The sequence below is a fragment of the Gracilinanus agilis genome, chromosome 2 (genome assembly GCF_016433145.1).
Source record: "Gracilinanus agilis isolate LMUSP501 chromosome 2, AgileGrace, whole genome shotgun sequence".
NCBI lineage: Eukaryota > Metazoa > Chordata > Mammalia > Didelphimorphia > Didelphidae > Gracilinanus > Gracilinanus agilis.
Window position 1 is genome coordinate 40110239 of NC_058131.1, and position 24175 is coordinate 40134413.

The 24175-nt window shown below is 44.5% G+C and overlaps 2 protein-coding genes across 2 annotated transcripts in view; one reads left to right on the top strand and one right to left on the bottom strand.

Moving 5' to 3' along the window:
• LOC123233205 (cyclic nucleotide-gated cation channel beta-1-like) overlaps positions 1-22750 on the bottom strand; it is a 77237-nt gene extending 54487 nt beyond the window's left edge. The window contains exons 1-5 of the mRNA XM_044659355.1: positions 22671-22750; positions 5922-6109; positions 4730-4791; positions 217-334; positions 52-94 (exon numbers count right to left, since the gene is read on the bottom strand). Coding sequence (XP_044515290.1) covers positions 52-94; positions 217-334; positions 4730-4791; positions 5922-6101 — 403 coding nt within the window. The 5' untranslated portion in view covers positions 6102-6109; positions 22671-22750. The remainder of the gene's footprint in view (positions 1-51; positions 95-216; positions 335-4729; positions 4792-5921; positions 6110-22670) is intronic.
• LOC123233206 (testis, prostate and placenta expressed) overlaps positions 21266-24175 on the top strand; it is a 7632-nt gene continuing 4722 nt past the window's right edge. The window contains exons 1-3 of the mRNA XM_044659356.1: positions 21266-21488; positions 22693-22754; positions 23672-23846. Of these exons, the coding sequence (XP_044515291.1) occupies positions 21266-21488; positions 22693-22754; positions 23672-23846 (460 nt within the window). The remainder of the gene's footprint in view (positions 21489-22692; positions 22755-23671; positions 23847-24175) is intronic.

The following is a 24175-nucleotide window of genomic DNA, read 5'->3' on the forward strand; positions in this document are numbered from 1 at the left end:
GAAGGAAGGAAGGAAGGAAGGAAGGAAGGAAACAGTTCAATAGGTCCTTACCTGGGCCTGGTGTTCCTACATCCCCAAGGGTCTGTGCTCCAGCCTGCAGGGAACAGAACCCAGAAAGCTCAAGACTACTTGCCCTTGTAGCATCACCCATTTTAAAGAACACGGAGGCAGAGCCTCTCAGCACCTAGTATCCCACACTGGGTTCCCCTCAAGTACCTGGTCAGGAACACTGATGCTGCTCTCCAAGTTCTGGACTACCAGGGCAGGGGCAGGCTGTGGAACCACCCTCTGTAGTCCCTTTGTCATCAAAGTCAGCACCCACCCACTGGCACTGCTGGAAGGAAAAGAGCCACGAGAGCAGGCAGGTGAGACGCCACCCCTCCTCCACTCTCCATCACCCCCTCTCCCCCAGTCACTGCACATCTTCTAGCCCAAGGGTTGGTTCTTACAATGTGCATCTCTCACTGTATCTGGTTTCCTTTGTAAGTTCTGTTGCATTTCATAAAGTTAAAAACATTATTCTGAGCTTCACCGGCCTGCAAAAGGGGGCCACGACCCAATAAAGGTCAGAACTCACACTCCAGATGCCCTCCTCCCCCTGCGCCCATCACTCACCCACTGGCCACATCTCTCCCCCCAGGGACTTCGGCTCTTGGTTTCCAGCCATTCCCTGCCCTCCCGTTCCAACCTCATCTCCCACAACCTTCTCATGTATACGCTGGGTCTCAAGGCAGACGGGTCTTCTTCATTGGCCCCAGCCAATGCCTTCAGTCAGTGAATGCCCACCTAGACCTCTCTCTCCCCCCTAAGCCTTCCTGGTCAAGCTCAAGTATCAAGTACTCCCTGAGAGCAGGGAAAAGACTGCTGGAATTGGAGTCTCTGGCCTTGAGTTCAGATTCTGTTTCCACTTACTATTTGTGTAACTCTGAACCGATCTGAGACTATATAAAATGAAACCATGGGGGGCCTGATGAGCTCTGGGGACCCTCCCAGCCCTCAATCCAGAGTCATTTGTGGTTTTTTTTAACCCTTACCTTCTGTCTTAGAATCACTATTAAGTATACGTTCCAAGGCAGGAGAGTGTTAAGGGCTAAGCAATTGGGGTTTAAATGACTAGTCCAGGGTGACAAAACTAGGAAGCATCGGGTCAAATTTGAACCCAGGACCTCCCATCTTTAGACCTCTAAGCTCTATTCTAGCTGCCCCCTAGATCCAGGACCTTATTCTAACCCATGAAGGCCTCATACTGAAAGGAGCATAGCACTTGGGATTCCTAGCCAGAAGAGACCTTAGAAATCGCCCTCTGTCTAAATGGCAGCATCCAGTGATGGCTGGATGTGGAGTCAAAAGAGCTGAGTTCAAATCTTGCCTCTAGCACAATTCACAGGGTTGCTTTGAGACTCAAATAAGAAGACATATTATAGAAAGTGCTTTGCAAACCTTAAAGCACAACACAAATAACTAGCTGTTACTATTAACAAGTGTGTATTAAGGGCTACTATATGCTAGAGGCTTGGAATACAAAAACAAAAGGCTTCATCCTCGAGAAATACTCAGTTTGGGAATGGGGGAGAGGAGAGAGAGAGGGCACGTATACACATGAAAAGTAATTTCATTGGAATGGTGGTACTGTTAAGGGAACATTCAGATAAGATTTCTTTAAGGGGTGGCTCTTGAGACGCACAGCTAGGCAGCCATCTTCATGAGTTCAAATCCTCGTTAGATACTGACTAGCTATATGACCCTGGGTGAGTCACATAAGCCAAGTATGCCTCCATTTCCTCATCTGTCAAACGAGCTGGACAAGGAAACCGCTCCACTATATTTGCCAAGAAAATCCCAAATGGGGTGCTGGAGTGTTGGACATGACTGAAATGACTGAACATCTGATGGTGCTCTCTTCCTCCCAAAGCACAGAAAAATAATTCCTAGTTGTATGATCCTGGGCAAGTCACTTAATCCCATTCGCCTAGCCCTTGCCCTTCAGTCTTAAGATTTGTTAGTAAGACAGAAAGTAAGGGTTTAAAAAAAAGAGGCAACTTTTGAATGAGCTTTGAAGAAAGCAAAAAATTCTAAGTGGAAGCAGGGAAGGGATGCATTCTGGGAATATGAGATGACCTGAGCCAGGATATGGATACAACAAAGGCATGTTAGAAGACCCCAACTTTTGGAATAAGTACTCGCTGTTTAATAAAAACTGCTGGAAAAGTTGGAAAACAGTATGGCAGAAACTAGGTATAGTCAATGTCTCATATCCTATCCCAAGATAAGGTCAAAATGGGCACATGATTTAGATATAAAGGGTGATAACATACATAAATTAGGGGAATGTAGAATAATTTACTTGTAGATCTATGGAGAAGGGAAGAATTTATGACCAAACAAGGGATGGAGAGTATTATAAAATGTAAAACAAATAATTTTGATTATGTTAAATTATAAAGCTTTTGTACAAATAAAATTAGTGTAATCAAAATTAGAAAGGAAAATTTTTTAAACTAATTTCTCCAATAAAGTTCTTGTTTCTCAAATCTATAGAGAATTAAGTTACTTTTATAAGAATACAAACCATTCTCCAATTGACAAATGATCAAAGGATACAAATAAGCAGTTTTCAGATGAAGAAATCAAAGCCATCAATAATCATATTAAAAAAAAGTTCTAAATCCCTCTTGTTTGGAGAAATGCAAATTAAAACAATGCTGGGGTACCACCTCACGCCTATCAGATTAGCCAATATGGCAGTAAGGAAAGTGGTAAGTGTTGGAGGGGATGTGGTAAAATTGGGACACTAATGCATTGTTGGTAGAGCTGTGAACTGATCCAACCATTGTGGAAGGCAATTTGGAACTATGCCCAAAGGGCTATAAAACTGTGCATACCCTTTGATCCTGTAATACCACTGCCAAGTCTGTAACCCAAAGAGATAATAAAAAAGGGGAAAGGACCTACTTGAACAAAGATATTTATAGCTGCTCTTTGTATAGGGGCATAGAATTGGAAATTGAGGGGATGTCCATCAATTAGAGAATGGCAAATTGTGGCACATGTTGGTGATGGAATACTATTGAGCTACGAGAAATGATAAGCAAGATGATTTCAGAAAAAGTTGGAAAGATCTACATGAACTGATGCAGAGTGAAATCAGCAGAACCAGGAAGACATTGTACACAGTAACAGCAATATTGGATGATGATTATTATCTGTGAAAACTTGTCTAATGTCAGTAATGAAATGATCTGAGACAATCCTGAAGGACTTGTAACAGGGAATGCTATCCTGTTGGAAAGATGGGATGTGGATCAAAGCAGACTTTCTTTCACATTAGTTTATTTACGGCTTTATTTAGGGGTTTTGGTTTTGTATGAGTGTGTTCTTACAACAAAGACCATTATGGAAGTGGGTTTTACATGATATTACATGTATGGCCCAGATCAAATTGCTTATCAATTCTGAGTGGGGGGGAAGGGAGGGAGATGGTTTAGATCTTATGATTTTGGAAAACATGTGTTAAAAATTACATACATGTAACTGGGAAAAATAAAATATCTGAATCAAAAAAATAAAACAAAAACAAAAGCATGTTATATTCTATATGAGGAATACAAATAGGCCAGTTTGGCTGAAACAGAATGCATCAGGGGAGTAATATGTAATAAACCAGGGAAGATAGCCTGGATATTGTAAAGGCCTTTTAATATCAAAAACAGAGCAATTTGTAGTTTATCTTAGAAGCAATAGTGACCGACTAAAGATTTTTGAGGAATGGAATGGCAAAGGAAAACCCACTCCTCTGGAAAATCAATTTGATTGTTGTATGAAGGATGGATCACAGCCATACCACTGCTGGGTTTTTACCACAAAGAGATAATAAGGAAAAAGTCTTGTACAAAAATAATTATAGCCATGCTCTTTGTGGTGGCAAAAAATTGGAAAATGAGGGGATACCCTTCGATTGGGATTCGCTGAACAAATTGTGGTATCTGTTGGTGATGGAATATTATTGTGCTAAAAGGAATAATGAACTGGAGGAATTCCATGTGAACTGCAACAACTTCCAGGAATTGATGCAGAGTGAAAGGAGCAGAACCAGGAGAACATTATACACAGAGACTGATACACTGTGGCACAGTCGAATGTAATGGACTTCTCTACTAGCAGCAAAGCAATGACCCAGGACATCTGAGGTACTTATGAGAAAGAATGCTATTCACATCCAGAGGAAAAACTGTGGGAGGAGAAACATAGAAGAAAAACACCTGCTTGATCACATGAGTCAATGGGGATATGCTTGGGGATGTAGACTCTTAAATGATCACCCTAATGCAAATATCAATAATATGGAAATAAATCTTGATCAATAACACATGTGAAACCCAGTGGAATTGTGTCTTGGCTATGGGGGGGAGGGGAGGGAAAGAGCATAAATCATGTAAGCATGGAAAAATTTTCTTAATCAATTTTTTAAAAGATGAAAAAAAATGAAGGATGGATCAGAGAGGTTGCTTGTTTTGTGGACCCAGTATATTTTCAGGGTGCAGCCCAAAGAAACAATAAATATCACTCCAACTACTGGGGAATAGCAGCCATTAAAAAAAATCTTTGATATCTTTGTCCAAAAATATGTGCATGCTTTGTCTTCCATAAAAGCTCCCCCACCCCTCAAAGAAAGCATCTATCTCCTTTCAGCACCACCCCTTGCCAGGATGTGACTCCCCTAGGAAGGTACCTGTTCACAGGAACCAGAGAAGTGTGGGCTGAATCAGACATAGGCATCATTTCTGTAGGCTCCTGGAGGACTGGGGAAAACAAAAACATGACTTTCAAGTCTTGATGTTGGGCCAATGCAAGGAGACTCAGGGATGGTTCGAACCATGGAGAAACTGAGAGCGGGGTGGCCCAGATCTGACTTCCCCCAGCCATCTGCTCTAAAAGGTTAGTGGAAGAGCAGCTAGGTAGCATAGTGGATAGAGTGCCAGGCCTGGAGATGGGAGGTCCTGGGTTCAAATGTGACCTCAGATACTTCCTAGTTATGTGACCCTGGGTAAGTCACTTAACCCCCATTGCCCAGCCCTTGCCACTCCTCTGTCTTAGAATTGACACTAAGCCAAGGTAAGGGCTTAAAATCAATGAAAAATAAAACCTTTGTGGGAGAAGTCACAATCACTGACCTTCCGTCCCTCCTCACCCAGTATCTCAAGGCAGTGACTCAGAAGCCACTTGGGGAGTGGGGGGGGGGGTCTTTTGTGGACTCACCCTCAGGGCTCTTGCTTTGGGGAGGCATTTCTGCACATCTGGGTTGTTCCCTTGAAGCCTAGGGAGAGTCCAACAGAAAGGATTCAGAATCCTCAGCCACCTTCCCATGAGCTAGGGGAGGGGAAGGGCCAGGGGGAGAAAGGAAAGAAAGAACTGAGTGACACCTGGAAGTCTAAGACCATTGTGGTAGCAGCAGCTCTGGCCATGGCATCAGATCTAGCAAGACTCATATGGCCCAGCTCTGACAGTGACTGGCTGACTCACTTCTCTCATCTGTAAAATGGGAGTAATAATACTAGCCTGCTGACCTCACAAGGCTATTATGAGTAAAGTGCTCTGTAAACATGAAAGCAACATAGAAATAACTGTTATTCACCCTGGGAAGCGGGGGAAGGTGGTCATCTGGGCCATGAGCTAACAGCTTCCTCCCACCAGCCTTGTCAGGTAGGTCAGTGGGTGAGAGCACCAGACTTAGAACCAGGAAGATCCGGGTTTGAATCCCACCTCAGACAACTGGCTGTGTGACGAGAACTTGAATCTCTCTGGACTTGTTTCCTCATCCACAAAAGACGGAAGTTGAGCTCAATGGCCTCTGAAACTCCCTTCTAGTTCTCAGGAAAACTGTGAGTCTGTGCCATGGAGGCACCACCGATGGCCAACTTTACCTTCTCCGGCTCTTCTTCCTTCACAGGATGGACTTCTCTGAGCTCTGGTTCTGCTGGGGCTGGTTCTGGCCCTGGTTCCGGCCCTGGTTCTGGCCCTGGTTCTGCCGCTGCCTCCTCTGCCTGGATCTTCTGGGGAGTACCCGGCGGCTGAGGCAACACTCTCTCGATCCAGCCAAACATCCTTTCACCTAATGGAGGAAGAAGATTTTTGGTTCTCAGGATCTGCCCTGATCAGAGGCTTCTGTGGTCCGGCCTCTTGGAGACAGACCCAGCTAGCTCGGGGGACATTGGCCACAGAGACGGAACTTGGAAACGGTGGCTTCCTGCCTTGGGGACTGACGGGATGCACAGTGGGTCAAAGAGATCAAAAGATCCCTCTTACCTCAATGCGAGGAGACAGAGTTGAAGGAGTTTCCACTTTCCCTACTAGATTTCCTCTTCCCTCTATCCTTTTGTCTCCCTTTCTCTCCAAACTCCATTTCATGTATGTTCATTTCTCTAATTATGACTCAAATCATAGAGGCAGAATGATGCTGTGGAAAGAATACTGAATGTGGAGCCAAGGAGACCTGGGTTCAAATCCTGCTCAGCCACTTACTAACTCTGTGACTTTGGGGACAAGTCACCTCTAGGCATCTAGATTCCCAACTTTTCTGGGCCTTGGCTTCCTCATCATGAGATGGTTGGACCAGATGACCTCTGAGGTGCCTTCCAGCTCTAGAATGCCAAACCCCAAACCCTTATACTGGGCTTATTTTGCATAAATCAGGGACATGTCCCTTGAGCTAGCTGGGTTTGTCTCCAAGAGGCCAGACCACAGAAGCCTAGACTGTATTAAAGTATTCCCCACTTCTTGAAGCTCATATCCCAGAACCTCCCCTCACACACTCTCTTCTCACTCATTCACTCATTCACTTATTCATTCAAGAAATATTTTAGGCACCTGAGGGACAGATATTTGGGGGCAAGATGGTTTTCCATAGCCTGAAGCAGAGCTTAGATTGGGTCAGAATGATAACAAAGGTGGTGCCTTTGGCTCAGGGTTCCAACTTTACAGGCCCTCTAAATTTAGTAAACACCTACTGTGGTTTGGTGCCCTGCTAGGGGTGATTTGAAGTTTAGATAAACAAGGCAGCTGCCCTCAAGAAGCTTACATTTTAGTATGATATGGAAACACGCCAGAGAGGAAGAAGGCAAAGAGTGAATCTCTCCACACTCTCTGGATTCTGGCTCCACACACAGCCTGCTCCCCTTTAGGTTCCTAGAAACCCAATTAATGATGAACTTAATGAATTAATTACCTTATTTGACCCTCCTCTGGATCCCAAGGTGGTCACTATGGCTGTTGAAATTGGTCATGAGCTTTCCTGCCTCTACTACCTATGGACCTGTGTGACTTTGGACAAGACATTGTATGAGCTAGATGATTTCTGAAGCAGCATGATATTAGGGATCATGGACTTGGATTCATAAAGACCTGAGTGCAAATCCTACTTCACATGGTTATTAGGTCTATCATCCTGAACAAATCACTTCAAACACTCTGCCTTAGTTTCCTCAACTATAAATAAGAGAGTTGGACTCAGTGTCTTTTAAGGTCCTTTATTATTCTATGAATCTGAAACATTTCAGTATAAATTCAACCTCAGACATTTGCTAACTGTATGACTCTCCTCCATTTCTTTATCCATTGAGGCAAATAGATTCAATGACTTCTAAGGTCCCTTAGCATGTTCCTATAACCAAACTGGCCAAGAGGGCAGCTAGGTCACTCAGTGGACAGAGAGCCAGGCCTAGAAAAGGGAAGTCCTTGATTCAAATATGGCCTCAGGTGCTTCCTAGCTGCATGACCCTGAGCGAATCATTTAAACCCCATTGCCTAGCCTTTACTACTCTTCTGCCTTGGAACTAACACTTGGCATTAATTCTAAGATGGAAGGTAAGAGGTTTGTTTTTTTTTAAAGGAAATACTGGCTGAAGGGAATAAGTGATCCATAAAACATCATAGCCAATAGCATGAAGGGTGTCCTGAAATAAATTTCTTAAAAGAAATTTCATTTGGGAGTAGGTTGTTACTGTTGTTCATCCTTCATTTTCAAAGACGGCCAATGAAAAGGAAGACCAGAGACAGAAACAGAAAGACCATGGGCCTCAGGATACAAGGTCCATTGTGGGCCTCTGAGGAAGGAGATCACCCAGTGCCCTGTCTGGGGAGGTTGCCCAGAGGAACATGCATGAGGTATCAAGACCAGGGAGGAGCTGAGCCGGAGATAATGCAGTAGGAGAGAGATGGAAGTGGCCATTTGGGAGTTTCCTATTGGTGCAAAGTCTGGTTGTTTCTGCTGCTGAAGGTGTACAAGTGCTGTCAGAGTCCTATAAATTTGGAGCTCTGGGCCAAAGGCCAGCATGCCCCACTTGTGACAGTTCTGACCCAATCTAAGCTCTGCTTCAGGCTTTGGAAAAACTGTCTTGACTCCAACAACTCTCTCTCTGGTGTGTAGAATTCTCACATTCTAGAGTTATTCCCTTAGATAAAGTAGACTTATATGACTCTCTCCTTTTAAAATGTAAATTTAAAAGTTATCCATGGGAATGCAAAATAGTTTATCAGATACTTTACTCTTCTACCAAATTCCTTTTATGATCCAAATATGGTGTTGCTACCTAAACCAGGAAGAGAAAAAAATAGAAAAAGAAAACTATAGACCAATCTCCCTAATGAATGTTAATGCAAAAATTTTAAATAAAATACTAGCAAGGAGATTACAACAATATATCACAAATATCAGCTACTATCACCAGGTGAGTGTTATACCAGTTCATTAGTTATGGGGTGGTTCAATATTATCAGACACTGTCCTCAACTCAAGAGAAAGGAAGAAAGGAATATTAGGGATCCTGGAAGGGAGAGTTGTTGAATTCAGGTAATGAATCCCAAAGAGAAACTTAACTGAACTCATAGTCTTACCTTGGTTCTTTGGTCTGCCTCCCTCCTAATCTTCAGGATACTATTTAAATCATTCATTTGGTCATCAAATATCTATAGAGCAGCTACCTTTTGGGCAATAGGCTACCTCTGTGATCTCTGTAGATTTAATTCAGTTCTTTTCATTGGTCTTCCTACTTCCAGACTCCTCTTCCTATTCTTTTTTTCTTTTTTTTTTTTAAAATGGTCTTATTATTGGTCCATTTTTGTATACAATACATGGAAGAAGCCTAGCCAATCGACACACAAAGTCTGCTGCCACAGGACAAGATACTTTGTCAAACTTGGAATCTAAAGGACATACAAATGTTTTATCTACAGTCAATTGTCTATGCTTTTCCATTTATTTTTTTTTTAATTCCACATATCCCCATTATTTCTTCTGTCCCAGTTACAGTACAATGACAGGGAGGAAAAGAGTTGGTTAAAACAATACTATGCAGTTTTCTGTTGTCTCTTCTTTCCAAACAAAGACTTGTGGATGTGAGGAATACCACTAGCAATAGTAACCTAGAAAGAAAGTCCAACTCCTTTTCACACAACCACCAAATTAACATTTCCAAAATAAAGATCTGATGATTCCATCCTCTCCCTCCATTCAAAATCATTCAATGGCTCCCCTTTTTGCCCCTATGAATAAAACACAAATTCCTCAGTTAATCTTGAAAACCTTCTATAGCCCGATACTCATGGACCATACCTTTTTCAGTATTATTTTACATCAATTGGCCTTTACTTCCCAATCTCCAGTACAATCCAACTGGCCTAATGGTTATTCTCCAAAGAAAGCATCCCTTCTCCCACTTCCATAGTGGCTGCCGGGTGGCGCCATAGTGCAGAGAACAACACTTAGTTGTATAATCCTAACTGAGTTACTTAACTCTGTTTGCCTCAGTTTTCTCATCTGTAAAATGAGCTAGAGAAAAATGTGCATCGGCCATGGGTGGGGGGAGAGCAGGGGGTGAAGGGGAGAGTAGGAGCATGAATCATGTAACCATGTTAAAAATGAATATTAATAAATGTTTTAAATTTTTTTTAAATGAGCTAGAGAAGGAAATAGCAAACCACTCCAGTATTTTTGCCAAGAAAATTCCCAGTGGGGTCACAAGTCAGATATGACCAAACAACAAAATGCCCACTTCCACACCTCTACATAAGCTGTGCCCCCATTCCTGCAAAGTGTAGTATATTCTGTCCTCATCTCAGCCTCATTGAATCTCTAGCTCCTTTCAAAGCACAACCCAGGTGTCCCCACCCCACCAGTCTTTCCTAAATCCTGCAGAGATATCAGTGCTTTCTACCTCCTGATATACAATCTATACGTACATACTTTCCTGTCTACCTTTTGTATCACCCCTGGAGGGAGAACATAAGCTCTTGAGGGCAGGAACTGTTTGGGGTTTTATTTTTGATTTGGGTTTTGGGTTATGTATTCCTGGTGCCAGGCAAAGTTCCCTAGGACAGAGTAGTTTTCCCATATGGTTGTTAAACAGATTCAGGGCTTAATGTGGCTCAGATACCACCCTGATGGCTGTGATAAGAAGAAAGCCAATTCAATAGGATGACATGGACTAACATACAAACCTAAGGACATATGATACATGGTGGAATATGCTGCAAGCAAAAGGAAGATCTAAATGAAAGCTCTAAAAAAAATTTGAGAGAGATCATTGGCAGTTGTAAAGATTCCTGAAAAAAGGTGGTGAGTTCCCCATCATAGGAGGTCTCCAAGTGGAGACTGGGGATGTTATAAAAGTTTCCCACTCTGGTCAAAGAGGATTAAGTGACATTTGGAGTTCACTTTCAATTCTGAAATTCTAAGCTTCTGCTTTCAATGAAATTTTCTTTGATCCAACCCTCCTTCCCCTTCCAGGCTGGCCTGAAAATGGACCCAGCTTGACTCAGGTAAAGGCGGTCCTCCTACCTTTCCCTACCTTCTACTACCCATAAAATGTGGTAAATTTCTCCATTTCCACATTCTCTCCCATCTCCTTCCCAACAGATGGTGACCCCAGTACAAAAAATGGGGGGAAATGATGGACCTCCTCTGAGGACTGACAATGAAGTCTCTTTTTGAATTTTTTTAACCCTTACCTCCCGTCTTGGAACCAAGGAGAAGAGCAGTAAGGGTTAGGCAATGGTGGGGGAGAGGGGGTTAAGTGACTTGCCCAGGGTCACACATCTGGGAAGTATCTGAGGCCATATTTGAACCCAGGACCTCCTGTCTCTAGGCCTAGCTGAAGTCTCTTTTTGACCCTGGGAGACCTAGCCAGTACAATGGAGAGGATAAGTTTCTGTCCCCTTTTTCTAGAACCCCCCCAAAAAAATGAAACAGAGAGGTTAGGACTAGGCCTGCAGCCACTCAGCATCACCCCCCTGGCCACCCTGTGCCTCGATGTCTCTTCGTTGGGGACATGGCAGTCTGTCTCTCCAGTGATCCTGGGAAGTTCCAGGAGAATCTGGGAGTTTGGCGAATGACTCTCCTTCCTGTCACTCCCCCCTATATTTAGAGGTTCCCCTTCCCTCAGGCCCAGCCTTACCTGGTTTGACCAAGCCAGGTCCCTGTCACCGGTCCACGTTGCTTCCAGCACAGTCCCTACAGGGGCTCTGTTGGGATTAGAAAAGGGCCTTCCACAAAGGGGATTAATGGGGACAGATCTGGTGATAATACTGGGAGCCTGGACCAAAGGAGATGTCACCATGGGGGGGCCGAGGTCACCCCACTACACAGACAGGCAATCTCCTCCCTTGTCCCTTGTCCCTCCCCAGCAACAGCCCCACTGACCCAAATCTCAGAGGGGAAAGGAGTCAGTAGGCCACTGCGACTAACTAAGGCATTTAAGATTTAAGGGGACGTCACTGAGAGGAACACAGTCTGTCTCCACTGTGGGGGGAGCAGCGCCCCTCGCCGTCCTTGGCCAAGTTTTTCATACACCCGAGAATGGGGCTCCAGAGCTCCTGGTGATGTGGGAAGAGAACGCCTCCTGGAAAGGGGAATGGAAGCAAGAGGTCCAACACGGAGGGGAAGAAGAATCTCTGGTTCCGATGGACAAATTCAGGAAAGGAGAATGAGGCTCATCTTGCCCAGGAGAATACACCTGCTCTGGCCACAAGGGCTGCCCTCAATTTAGAGCAATGCCATGAGTGTAGTCAAAGCCACAGGCTTCATGGGAGAGGAGGGGAGATCCATACTGGGTCTGTGAGCCTTCTAGAGGCACACAAGGCTTTCCATGAAGATGTCTAAAAATTCCCAACCCCCAAGGGATTTAGCCCTAAGAATTATGGGGGCGGGGGGACTTAACTCAAATAATTTATTCATTCAACAAACATTTATTTTGGCCCAGTGGATAGCTGGCACTCCTGATTCTCCCCAGGACTCTCTCCATCCCTGGAAGCCCACTCTATTCTTGAACTACTTCTCCCATTGGAAGCACCCATTCTGCCCTTGTTTGGTCAGTTTGGCCCCCCAGAACCTCCACTTAAGGAGCCCCAAGCCCACCCTAACTTCATTCATTTCCAAGTTAGAATTCTGGGCTCTGGTGGGTACTTCTCTACTCTCCTTTTTTTTTTTTTTTAAAGCTCTCTTTAAAAAAACAAAAACAAAAACAAAACAAAAACAACCCTTACTTTCCATCTAAGAATTAACTCTGGGTTTTGGTTCCTAGGCCGAAGAGAGGTAAGGATTAGGCAAATGAAGATTAAGTGACTTGCCCGGGGCACATAGCTAGGTAGGGGCTGAGGCACATTTGAATTGAGGTCTTCTGGACTCCAGACCTGACTCTCTAACCACTCAGTTACCTAACCAGCTCCCTCCTTTGCTCACTTTTATGTATTGTCTTCCCCAATCAGAACATAAGCTCCTCCTGGGCAGGGATTATCTTTCTGCCTGTTTTAGTTTTCCCCGTGTTTAGAGAAAGCTTCTAGTAACTGTTTAATGAGCAGGAACTCACCATCCCCTGGGCATGCCTTTCTCCTCCTAAATCCTCACCCCCTCCTCAGTTTCTTCTATTCCCTTGGCCATAAATTCAAAGCAGTGAAATCTTTCTCATCCTTCAAGATGAGGCTCAGACTTCTGGGAAGCTTTATCTGATCCCTTCCAGCCAATATTGATCTCTCTCTCTCTCTCCCTCTTCCCTTCCCTCTCCATCTCCCCAGAACTTGGATAGTGCCCAAGAGAAATGCGACCAAAGTACCTTTTTCAGCTCTGCCAAAATTAGAGGAATTCTAGTGATTCAGTTCAGACCCAGGTGGGAAGACCCTCTATTGTACCTTTAACAAGTGCTCTTCCAACTTCCATCCAAAGACCTCCACTGCTAATCAGGAACTTGTTACGTTGGTGTGTTCCATTCTAGGGGTTAGGAAGCTTTTACTTTATGATCTTCATCCCTCCTGCATCAAGCAGGTCAAGTCTGGTCCTCCCTTTGACATGTGCAGCATGCATTGATAGGATATAGTCTAGGACAGTGATGGTGAACCTTTTAGAGACCTTAGAGACCAAGCGTCCAAACTGCAACCCTCATGCCACATGAGAGCCTCCCCTTCCTGCCCCTCTTTGCCCCAGACAGGGGAGGAACGAAGTGCTCCCATTGAGCTGCTGAGCAGAGGGACAGGTGAAGTGAGAAATGTCCTCAGGCATGTGTGGAGAAGGAGAAGGGTGCATCCTCCTCCAGCATGCTTCAGCACACGTGCCATAGGTTCAACAACACGGGTCTAGGACAAGGGTTCTGAAAATTATTTTGGCAGTCTGGTGGGGCCTATGGGCCCCATCTCAGAATAATATTCTTAAAGACATAAAATAAAATATAAAGGAATATGAAGGAAGCCAATGATATTGAAATAGAGATGTTATTCCCCCCACCATCCAAGTTCACAAACCCCTTGCAATCTATCCGTGTACTTCATGAATTCGAAGTTAAGTGAAACCCCTGTCTAGGAAATAATGCCTTGAAAGGTAAATTGATAGGGTAGCTGGGTGGCTCCATAGAGGGCCAGTCCAGAGCAGGAGATTCAAATCTGCCCTTGGACCCTCAGAATCTGCTTAGCTGTATGACCCTGGGCAAGTCACTTAACCTTCATTGCCTAGCCCTTACTGTTCTTCTTCCTTGGAACCAATGCACAGTACTGATTCTAAGATAGAAGGTGAAGATTTCAAAAAATACAAAGTTTTAAAAAAAAATTTTTAAAAAGGTAAAATGAAGGTCAGATTGGGAAATTGTTGGGGGTGGGAGACTGAGTGCTAGACATGGGGTGTCTGGGGATGTGCAGATGACATTGGTATGGGAGATCAATCCTCGAGAGAGCTTGAGAAGATAAGAAAAGGGAACAGTCATTTGTCAGGAAATGAAAGATCTTGGGAAAAGAACCAAGGCATTCTTAACTGAGGAGAGACAGAGACTCTGAGCTGTGGATACAAGTCACATTCCTGCTGTCCTTGTAGAAACTTCTTAGGTCTGGAGGGGGCAGGGAAGAGGACCAGGCAGTTGGGGGATACCATTTCTCCTCTATCCCTCCTCTTCTTCCTCTGTCCAATGAGGTGGGTGGGCTAGGGGACCTCTAAAGTGCTGTCCTTAAAATCTAAGGCCTAAATGATGACCTAAGAGGAGCCCAAGGACCAAGGAACAAACTACATGGGGTGAAGGCTCTCCCTCCAGACCGCCTCCTCCTATCTGCTTTTATGCTTCCGTTGAGGTCACAAAACTGGAAGCAGGGTAATTTTCAGAAGGTCTAAGGTAGAGTGAGTGTCATTGAGCTAATCCAGGACCTGCTGAGGCTGCCAATCTCCCTGATCCTTTTACCACTGACCTCGGATTTCCAGGATAGTCTTTAATCTCCACCAGGCACTATGTTTACATACCAGAGAAGAGGAAGCTGGCCAGCCCCTTCTTCCCACACATACCCAGTTCCACAGAGTTTTCAGGGCAACCTTCCAATTGCTTTTCCACAGAAGGGGGGGGGGAACCCCAAACAGCTCATTTTATCTCCCCCCTCCTTAGATTAAAAAAAATAAAATAAAAACCCTTGTCTTCTGTCTTAAGATCAACTCTAAATCTTGTTTCCAAGGCAGAAGAGCAGAAGAGCTCTTGGGCAATTGGGGGTAAGTAGCTTGCCCAGAGCCACACAGCCAGGAAGTATCTGAAGTCAAATTTGAACCTAGGACTTTCCATCTCTAAGTTGCCTAGCTGCTTCCTCACTCCTACTCTTGGACTTTACAATAGCAATTTAGGAGCTGAGAGGTTCTTAGAAATTATAATAGCTAGCACTTGAAGGTTTGCAAAACACTTTACATATTTTATCTCATCTAATCCTCACAACAACTCTGAGAAGCAGATACCATTGTTATCTCCATCATATAGATGAGGAAACTGAGGCAGAAATTAAGTAGCTTACTGATGGACATATAGCTTACAAGTGTCAAAGATAGGATTTGAACTTGGGTCTTCCTGACTCTGTCATCTACCCTATACACTCCATGGTTCCTAGCTGGGTGGGTGCTACAAAGAGATCAAAGTATCCTAGAACTAGAATGGTCAGAAGATTGGATTTGAAGTCAGACAACTTGGATCCAGATTTTCACTCCCAGATTATTCCTCCTTCATGACTTGATCAATTGAACTTCATCTTCTGGATTCAGTTTCTTGTAAAAATGTGTGTGCTTAATTAAGGGACTAGATGATTTCTTCAAAGGTCTCTTCCAGTTCTATGAGCTAGTTTGAGCTTAATCTTTTGACATATTAGGGTCCAAAAAAGGGAAGTGACTCACCTACAGTCATATAGCTTGTGAGCAGCCAAGTCAGTTTTACTCATTTAAAGCCCAGCATCCAACACACTGACACTGATGTCCCAAGCTTTAACAGAGCTTTATCTAACTGGACCTCCACTGTCATACCTGTCTCTCAATGCTCAATTCCCACTAGGGAAGAGAACTATAATAAATAATGATAACTATTCCCCACATCTGAAATTTCACTTTCAGCATTCCTGCCCACTCTCCCAAGGTAGGCTGGTAATAGCCATAGATATACCATAGTGGATGACATGTCAGAGAGAATTGGGATTCAATTCCCACCAGAAATCCTGACCAACTTGGCAGGTCACTCATCCTCTTGTAGCATTCGCTCCTTCTTCTATAAAATACATTAATAGTACTTGTGGTATTTACCTAAAATATCAGGCTCTCATAGCTTAAAACTACTAAAATTTGGGGGGCATCCTATGTATCTGGAACAGATATTGTAAATAGAAAATGGGCTGAGTACAAAGCTGGACAAAGGAAGCAGACTGAATGGACTTTGGGAAGTTACACAGTTCTGATCACAACCAATCATGATTACAGAAGACTCAGGATGAAACATGCCACAGAGAGATAATGTACTCCATGTGCAGACCAAACACAATGAATGAATAGAGAACTGGGCTTTGAGTCAAAAAGACACGAGTTCCTATCCAACCTCAGATACTCCCTAGCTTTGTGACCCTAGGCAAGTCACTTAATCCTCATTTGTCTCAGTTTCTCCAACTTTAAATATTAACATCTAACCTCAAAGGGTCATCGTGAAGATGAAATGTGGTATTATTTATAAAATGCTTAGCACAGTGCTTGGCACACAGTAGGTGCCGTATAAATGTTTATTCCTTCCCTTTCCTCCATTCTGAGACCTATATTTTGGGGGATGTGTGTTTTGCTTGACTGCATATTTGTTCCAAGAATTTTTTCTTTCTTTTTCAATGGGTAAGGGTAAATAGATTTCTGTTTACTGAATAAAATTAAGTTTAAAAAAAATCACACAGCTCCTTCTCTGAAAACAAAGGCCCATCGTTTTAACTCTAGTATTGTATCCAGTATTCTGGTGATGCGTATGTATGTGTGCATATATGTGTGTTTTCATACATATATACATACATGCATGTATATCAAGCGGTATACACATGTGTGTCTGTGTGTGCATGTGTGCACAAATATACGTATATTATACACGTGTGTTTATATCTGCGAGCCATGACTATCTCTCTTTCATAAAGAATTTAAAGTTGAAGATATCCCATGGAGCAATAGGAAAGTGTTGAGGAGGACTGAGAGGGATTTGGCAAACTGCAACTGAAAGAATTACCCAGAAGTCTCACATAGAGAGGAGAAAGGGCATCTGCTGGACAGTCCTCTCCCTCTGTTGGCATCAAGGCATGGGTTATGTAAACTCAAGTGAACACTGGAGGCTGAATGGTGTCACAGGATGACACATATAAGTATGATTCAGGGCAAGCAGGTACAAATGGAATCTGATCCTCAAGCCCCTCTTCCCCCCACCTCACCCCTCCTCTGGTTATTGTGAGACCCAAATTAGGTCATGTATATGAACAGTTTGACAAATTTTATCCTAAATTTCAGTTATTTTTAGGATTTAAGAAAATTACTTCTTGTCAAAAGGCTGAGGACCCTGGTGTGTAGACTCCATCTCACTACCTCCCCTAAGCAAGCCTAAAACCCTGTTTCCCAAGACTCCCTCAAATCTCTCTCCTGAGCTCCTCTTTTTTTTTTTTTAAACCCTTGCCTTGTGTCTTAGAATCAATACAGAAGAGTGGTAAGGGCTAGGTAATAAGAGTTAAATGACTTGCCCAAGGTCACACAGCTAGGAAGTGTCTGAGATCAATTTGAACCCAGGACTTCTCATCTCTAGACCTGGCTCTCTACCCACCGAGTGACTAGCTGCCTCCCCAGTACCTCTTTTGAGAAACCTTGCCCTGAGCCATGTCTCCAGGCTCAGATAGCAGCTATTCTGAGGATGTGGTCAGTGTCTGTATCCCAGAGACAAAGGGCTGAATCCTGTAAGTATCCAAACCCCTCAAGCAGAGGAATTATTCCTCTCTGTGCCTCCAGGAGGTGAATTCTGCCCTGCCTGGCTTTGACTGAGGGGATGGGGGGATTCCCCTGGGTTGACTTTCAGTCTGTTCCCCCTTTGGCATTCTCTCCAACTCTCTGAGGGATCCATCTCGTAGCACAGCAGCTCCCCATTCTCTGACTCTTATTCCCTGAAGAACAGCTTCTCTTATCCTCTGTAGCAGCTGCCCAGAGCCCTCCCCAACTGGGACAGTTTCCTTTCAGCGAGGCTGAATAGGGGTCACCAGTTTCCAGGTAACTTTGGTGACACAGCTCCAGTCACCTAGCAACCCTGCCTTTCCTGCCCACGAAAGACTTGGGATCTGAGCTGTCCGTTGCCCTGGTGAATAAGGAGATCAGTAAACAGAAGGGCCAGGGATGGAGACCTCACAATAGGAGGAACTGAGAAAGGAGAGTTATTGTCTCTTCAAGAGTATTTATTTGTTTTAATCTGGTCTGCTGAAGCATTGATCTTTTTTCCCCTCCTACTTCTGTGTTTCTTCCTCAGAAGACATATGGTGGCCTGGATCCACTAGAAAACCCAACTCACAAGTGCAGCAGAACTCCTAGTCCCCAGATGTGATCTCCCGCTTTAAAATCAAGAGAAGCCAGTCTTTCTGAGGATTTCAAAGTAGGCAAGGTTTGTTACTGGCAAACAGCTCCCTTGCGAGTCCTTCTCTCACCTCCCTTTCTGAAACTCTTAGAGCTAGCTTCAGAAATAGTGGAAAGATGGGCAGCGGGGTGGCTCCGTGGATTGAGAGCCAGGCATAGACACGGGAGGTCCTGGGCTCAAATCTGGCCTCAGACACTTCCCAGCTGTGTGACTCTAGGCAAGTCACTGAAGTCACTTAACCCCCATTGCCTAGCCCTCAGCGCTCTTCTGCCTTGGAACCAATTCATTGTATTGATTCTAAGGCGGAAGGTAAGAGTTAAAAAAAAAAAATAGTGGAAAGAACACTGGGTTTGGAGTCTGCTATCAAATTCTAGCTTAGCCAGATTGGATCACTTTTTAACCTCTTAAACTTTATTCTCCCCAGCTTTAAAACAAAGTTTAATGCTCCTTCCAGTCTCTTCCAGTTCTAATCCCATCATTCTCTGATTTTTTTTTTACTGATCACTTCCTCTGCCTCCCAGAAACTTCCCTTTCCCTGGCACCCTGGTCCCCTCAGTACCCTTTATGATGCCCAAAACCTTCCAGGAGAACACTCTGACTCAAGACTACTTTCCACATTCACTTTCTCCTCCAGGACCTCATGGCCTAGATTTTGCTCTTCCTCTTTCCTCCTTCTTCAAGATTCCCATGTCTTTGGGTGCATATCCATCTCAGGTGGGATGGCATAAGACTTCTGATGGAAAAGGATGTAGGAGATTTTCTTTCATACTACACTGAGAAAAAGAACACTGAACTGGAACCAGGAGAAATGGATTCTGATTCAAATTCTGCTATCCCTCCTGAAGTATCTGATTTACTCTCTTGTTTTTAGAATCTGGGTGGCTGCCCTCTGTTGATTATCTTCAGTTTATCTTGTGTATATCTTGTATGTTTGGTTGTTATCTCCCTCATTAGAGTGGAAGCTCCAGGAGGGAAGGAATTGGTTTTTGCCTTTCTTCCCATCTCTTAGTTGATAAACAATGGCTGCTCATACTAATGCTAGTATGGCATATAAGGAGCTATACTGGCACATAAGGAGGACTGAATAACAGTCATCAATTCATTGACTGACTGATGAGATGTTTTGATAAACCCTAGTTAAGAATTTCTTCTTGCTGTTGTCTTGTATTTTCTCTCACTTTAGTGCTGGAGATTCTTTCCCAGTTCCCTAATTCCTTTTCAGTATCTTCCTCAACCCTAATTAATCTAATATTTGTACTTCTTTCTATGCTTTTCAAATATATTATTATTCCAAATTAGTTTCTTCTACGCATCTCTCTGCCAATTTTTCCAAGTCTGTTGCTGCCTGTTTTCTCTTCCATTTTGTTTTCCCGTCTACTGTTCTGGTCTCTGCTTTATTTTATTAACTCTCTTATTTGTCTCTTGCATCAAAGTTTTCAGATCTTAACTACCATTTTGTAGTTTTCCCAGTTGGTGCCTTGTGTGTGTTTTTTAAAACTGAATGAAGTCCTCCTTGAGTTTCTTTAATAAACTTATTATCCAATTTAATTTTTCCCCTCTTGTCTCTTCTGACTCATCAACTGATATTTCAAGTTGGACTTCAGGAGGCCTTGTATCCCTTAGGTCTTTTATGTAGCAGAAGCCCTTAATTGAGCTTAGTTTCCTTTTCTTTTTTTTAATTCACTGATCATTTTTCTGATCACAGAGTGGTGCCTTAAATGTGAGCAGAAGTCCCTGTGCCACACAGGAGGCTTTAGTCCATCTTGGGCACGGGATAGCCTAAGTGGGGGCAGTGGATAGAGTTCTGGACTTGGAGTCAGAAAGACTAGAGTTCAAATCCTCTATCAAATAGCTGTGGACTCTGGGCTTAGATTATCTTGCCTCAGTTTACTCATCTGTAAAAATTGGGAAAGTAATAGCACCTACCTTAAAGATCAAATGAGATAACTAATGTAAAGAGCTTCATAAGCCTTATTTTATATACTCCCAGCTTTCGGATGGCAGTAAAAAAAAAGGAGAGAGGAAGCCTTGGAAGGAGAAGAGAGGAGGTGGAGGGGGAAGCATTGAGGAAGAGAAGCAGAGAATGAATAGGGATGGTCTCCTGGGGGTGGGAGTGTCAGTCCTACTTCCCCTTTCTGGAGATCATGACTAAGCCTATACTTGGGCTTCAATCAATGCTCCTGGCCAAGAGAGAAATAAAGCTGAGGCTAGTGGGGCAGAAGGAGGACTATTCACTTTCAGGCCCTGGCCTTTGAATGGACAGAGAGGCGAATGTCCTGCCATCCTCAGCTGAAGGGAGAGAAAAGCAGGCCAGTGAGACAGATGCAATCAGTCTCCTCAGGCCTGGCTGCTCCATTTGGGCATCATGGAGCTCCTCAGGCCTCCTTTCCAATGTCCTGGTCATGCTGAAGAGTCTGGATGCAGCTTGGGCTAGCTGCCAGGATCTTAACCAGATTCCCAGGATAGTGACTGGTCCTGTCTACAAGACCTTCTGCTAGACCTGAAGAGCTCAGGTTAGCATGACGTAGTAATAGCAAAGGGTCCTAGAAAACCTCGTCCCCCTCCCCTGCCTCTATCAAACCCAATCAGACAAAGAGATGGGAAGTGATGGAGAGATAGAGGTGGGGGAGTGGGGGAGCAATCAGCCAGGGCTCCATCGGTGCTGGCTCTGAAACTCCAAGGCTTCTGGACTGTCCTTCCTCTTCTCCAAGCAGTTCTCGATCCTTTTTTATTTCTTTCTGTTGCTCCTCTTGTGCCTCAGTTGTTGGCAGGAGGGAAGGGGCCAAGACGCCGTGGGTCTAGGGTCTCACAACCGTGCCTTCTTTACTACATGTCTGTCATCTGGTTTTAGCTCTCTCTCAGGTTTTCTAACCATGGCTCGGGTCATCGACTTGGTTCCTTGGAATGATAAATGCGTAGAAACTTTTGTATCTCCGGCCATCATGTTCCCTGTGATACCGCAGAAGAACATGCTCCCAGGGGTGAAGCAGCAACTCTACCATCCCTACCTGCCCACCCTGAGGCGGATGGACATGGACTCGGTCATCGGCAAACTCCCTGAGCAGCACTGCCGGTCGTCCACCTACTGCAACAAAGGTAATGGTCACCCAGGCCACCTGTGTGGAGACTTCTGACCTGGAGGCAAGGTCCCAGGCCGTGGCATGTGGAAAGAGCAAGGGCCACTCCATTCCCTCACTTACGTGGTGTAAGCAATGTGGTACAGCGCCTTTCGAGTCATGGACCTGGATTTAAATACAGGCTTTGGACTCCTTCACTGTAAGGGGCAGTTAGACTAGAGCAGTGGTTCCCAAATTTTTTTTGGCCTCCTGCCCCCTTTCCAGAAAAAAATATTACTTAGCCCCCTGGGAATTAATTTTTTAAAATTTTAATAGCAATTAATAGGAAAGATAAATGCACCTGTGGCCATCACCGTCTCCCTGGATCGCTGCAGCACCCACCAGGGGGCGGTGGCACCCACTTTGGGAATCACTGGACTAGATGATCTCTCACCTTCTCTATCTGGCAAAGGGGAAGAACCATACCTGGTCTTTGCTCCCTCTCTACTTCACACACCCTCACATCATAGTAAAGAATGTCAGGGAGCTGGGAAGCCCTTTGAGGAGTCTGTCCACAATAGAATCTAGATAGCACCATAGTGCATAGAGCATTAGGCCTGGAGGAGTCAGGGAGATTCATCTTTCTGAGTTCAAATCCAGTCTCAGACATTTACTAGGTGGCTGACCCTGGCCAAGTCACATAGCCCTGTTTGCCTCAGTTTCCTCATCCATAAAATAATCTAGAGAAGGAAATGGCAAACCACTCCAATATCCATGCCAAGAGAATCCCAAATGGGATCATGAAAAGTCAGATATGGCTGAAATAACTCAACAACATCTATAATCCAAGGCTCAATCTTGCAATCTAGGTTACCTGGACACAACGACCCAGAAAGAAACACATATACAAATAGATCCTCAGATCCCAGAACCACTACACACAGAGACACAAACCTTCACATTTTAATATTCCACAGCACAAGAATAAAGGCTCAATTATAGAAATAATCCCAGAGTTGTCAAAGGCCTTTGCCTGTAACAAACACACATGCTGTATTTATTACACAGGGCCAAAAGCCACAATCAGCCCAGACAGTACACAAGCACACATCCCACAAACACACAGACACACTCTGCAAATACACACACACACACACACACACGCACGCACGCACGCACGCGTACTCAGCACAGACACTACACTCCCACATACACCACTTACCATTTGCTTCTCTTACTTGCAGATGACTTTACTCGAGCACACTTCAACTTGCTGGGCATCCCCAACAGAAGACTGAATAGCCTGGTGAGTGGCCCTCCTAGATGTGACTCCAGCTTGAAGGTGGAGAGAGAACGGTAGGGTGGGAAGCAGAGGGAAGAAATGGGTCACGAGGTATGCATGGAATGGGCAATTGGATGATTAAGGAGGGTCGGCTCCCCTCAGCACCAGCCTCAACTTCTCCTCTCTGATTTATATGCTCCTTCCGAAGGACCAAGTCCCACCTGGAAACCTGTTGTCTTGTTTCAATCACACCGTGGAGTTTTCCAGCCATGGGTCCAGTCACTAATGTGATTAATCCCTCAGACCTATTAGTCATAAAGACATAAGGAATAGAAATGATTGAGGTGACACCCTTCCATCATTCAGTCCCAGGTCAGGGTGGTCAGCAGCAATGAGTGTCTTCTCTGTGTGTCCAGCTAAGCAGGGGAGGAAGGGAACAAGCTCTCCTTCCTACCTGCTCAGGGGTGACCTTGAGTGGGCAGAGGGAAGGGTCCTGGGGTTCAACTCGTAGCCATACCCTTCCATTTACCAAAGGGTATATATGTGTAAATGGGAGGAATTCTTTTGTGCAGTTGAATCCCCAGCACCTGGCATGGGGTAGTCACTTAATAAATGGTTATTGATTGATTGATTGATGGGGTCAGGGCTGACAGGACTGGGGGGGGGGGAATGTAACATGTAACAGGAGAATAGTTGAGCGAGGGGAAGGATGGGACCCATTCTTGCGTCCAGTGACATTGCTGGGTTGAGTTGTTCTGACTGTGGGGTGGGTCCAATGGCAAACACTCCTCTGGTCCTAAGGGAGCCATATTTCTTCTACCCAGGTCCATGCCTTTAGGGAGTGTCCTACCCCAACTCCTGCCTCCATTATCTAGGTATCTTAAGACCAGAAACTATCTTTCTTTCCTCTTTTTCTTTGGGTCTTGGGTCTCCCTGTATAGGAAATCACTGGAACAGGACGGATGCTTAAAAAGAAGTACCAGGGTGGGAAGATGGCACCACTAGCACCTGGCATTAACAAAATTGACTGGCCCTGCCACACCCATGCCATTGAAGACTGGTCCCGCTTTGTCTCTGCAGCAGGAGAGTTCAAGCTTCCCCTTGTGGATAAGACTGGTCGGTGGGGAGTAGAGGAGGTCTGGGGTGGGTGGGTAGGAACAGGTCTGAAGGCTCATTGTGAGTGGGGGGAGGGAGACATGAAGAATAAGATAGTCAGAGCTGAGGTAAGGGTAAGAGGGAAAGGGAGGACCTGAGTTTGCCCTAAGTGAAAAGTCAAGAGTCCTGCAGACAAAAAACCAAAGGTGTCCTGAGAAATTTCTCAGATTAGTATGGAGAAACTTAGATTTGGAAAAGAAAAGGAAGGAAGGAAGGAAGGAAGGAAGGAAGGAAGGAAGGAAGGAAGGAAGGAAGGAAGGAAGGAAGGAAGGAAGGAAGGAAGGAAGGGA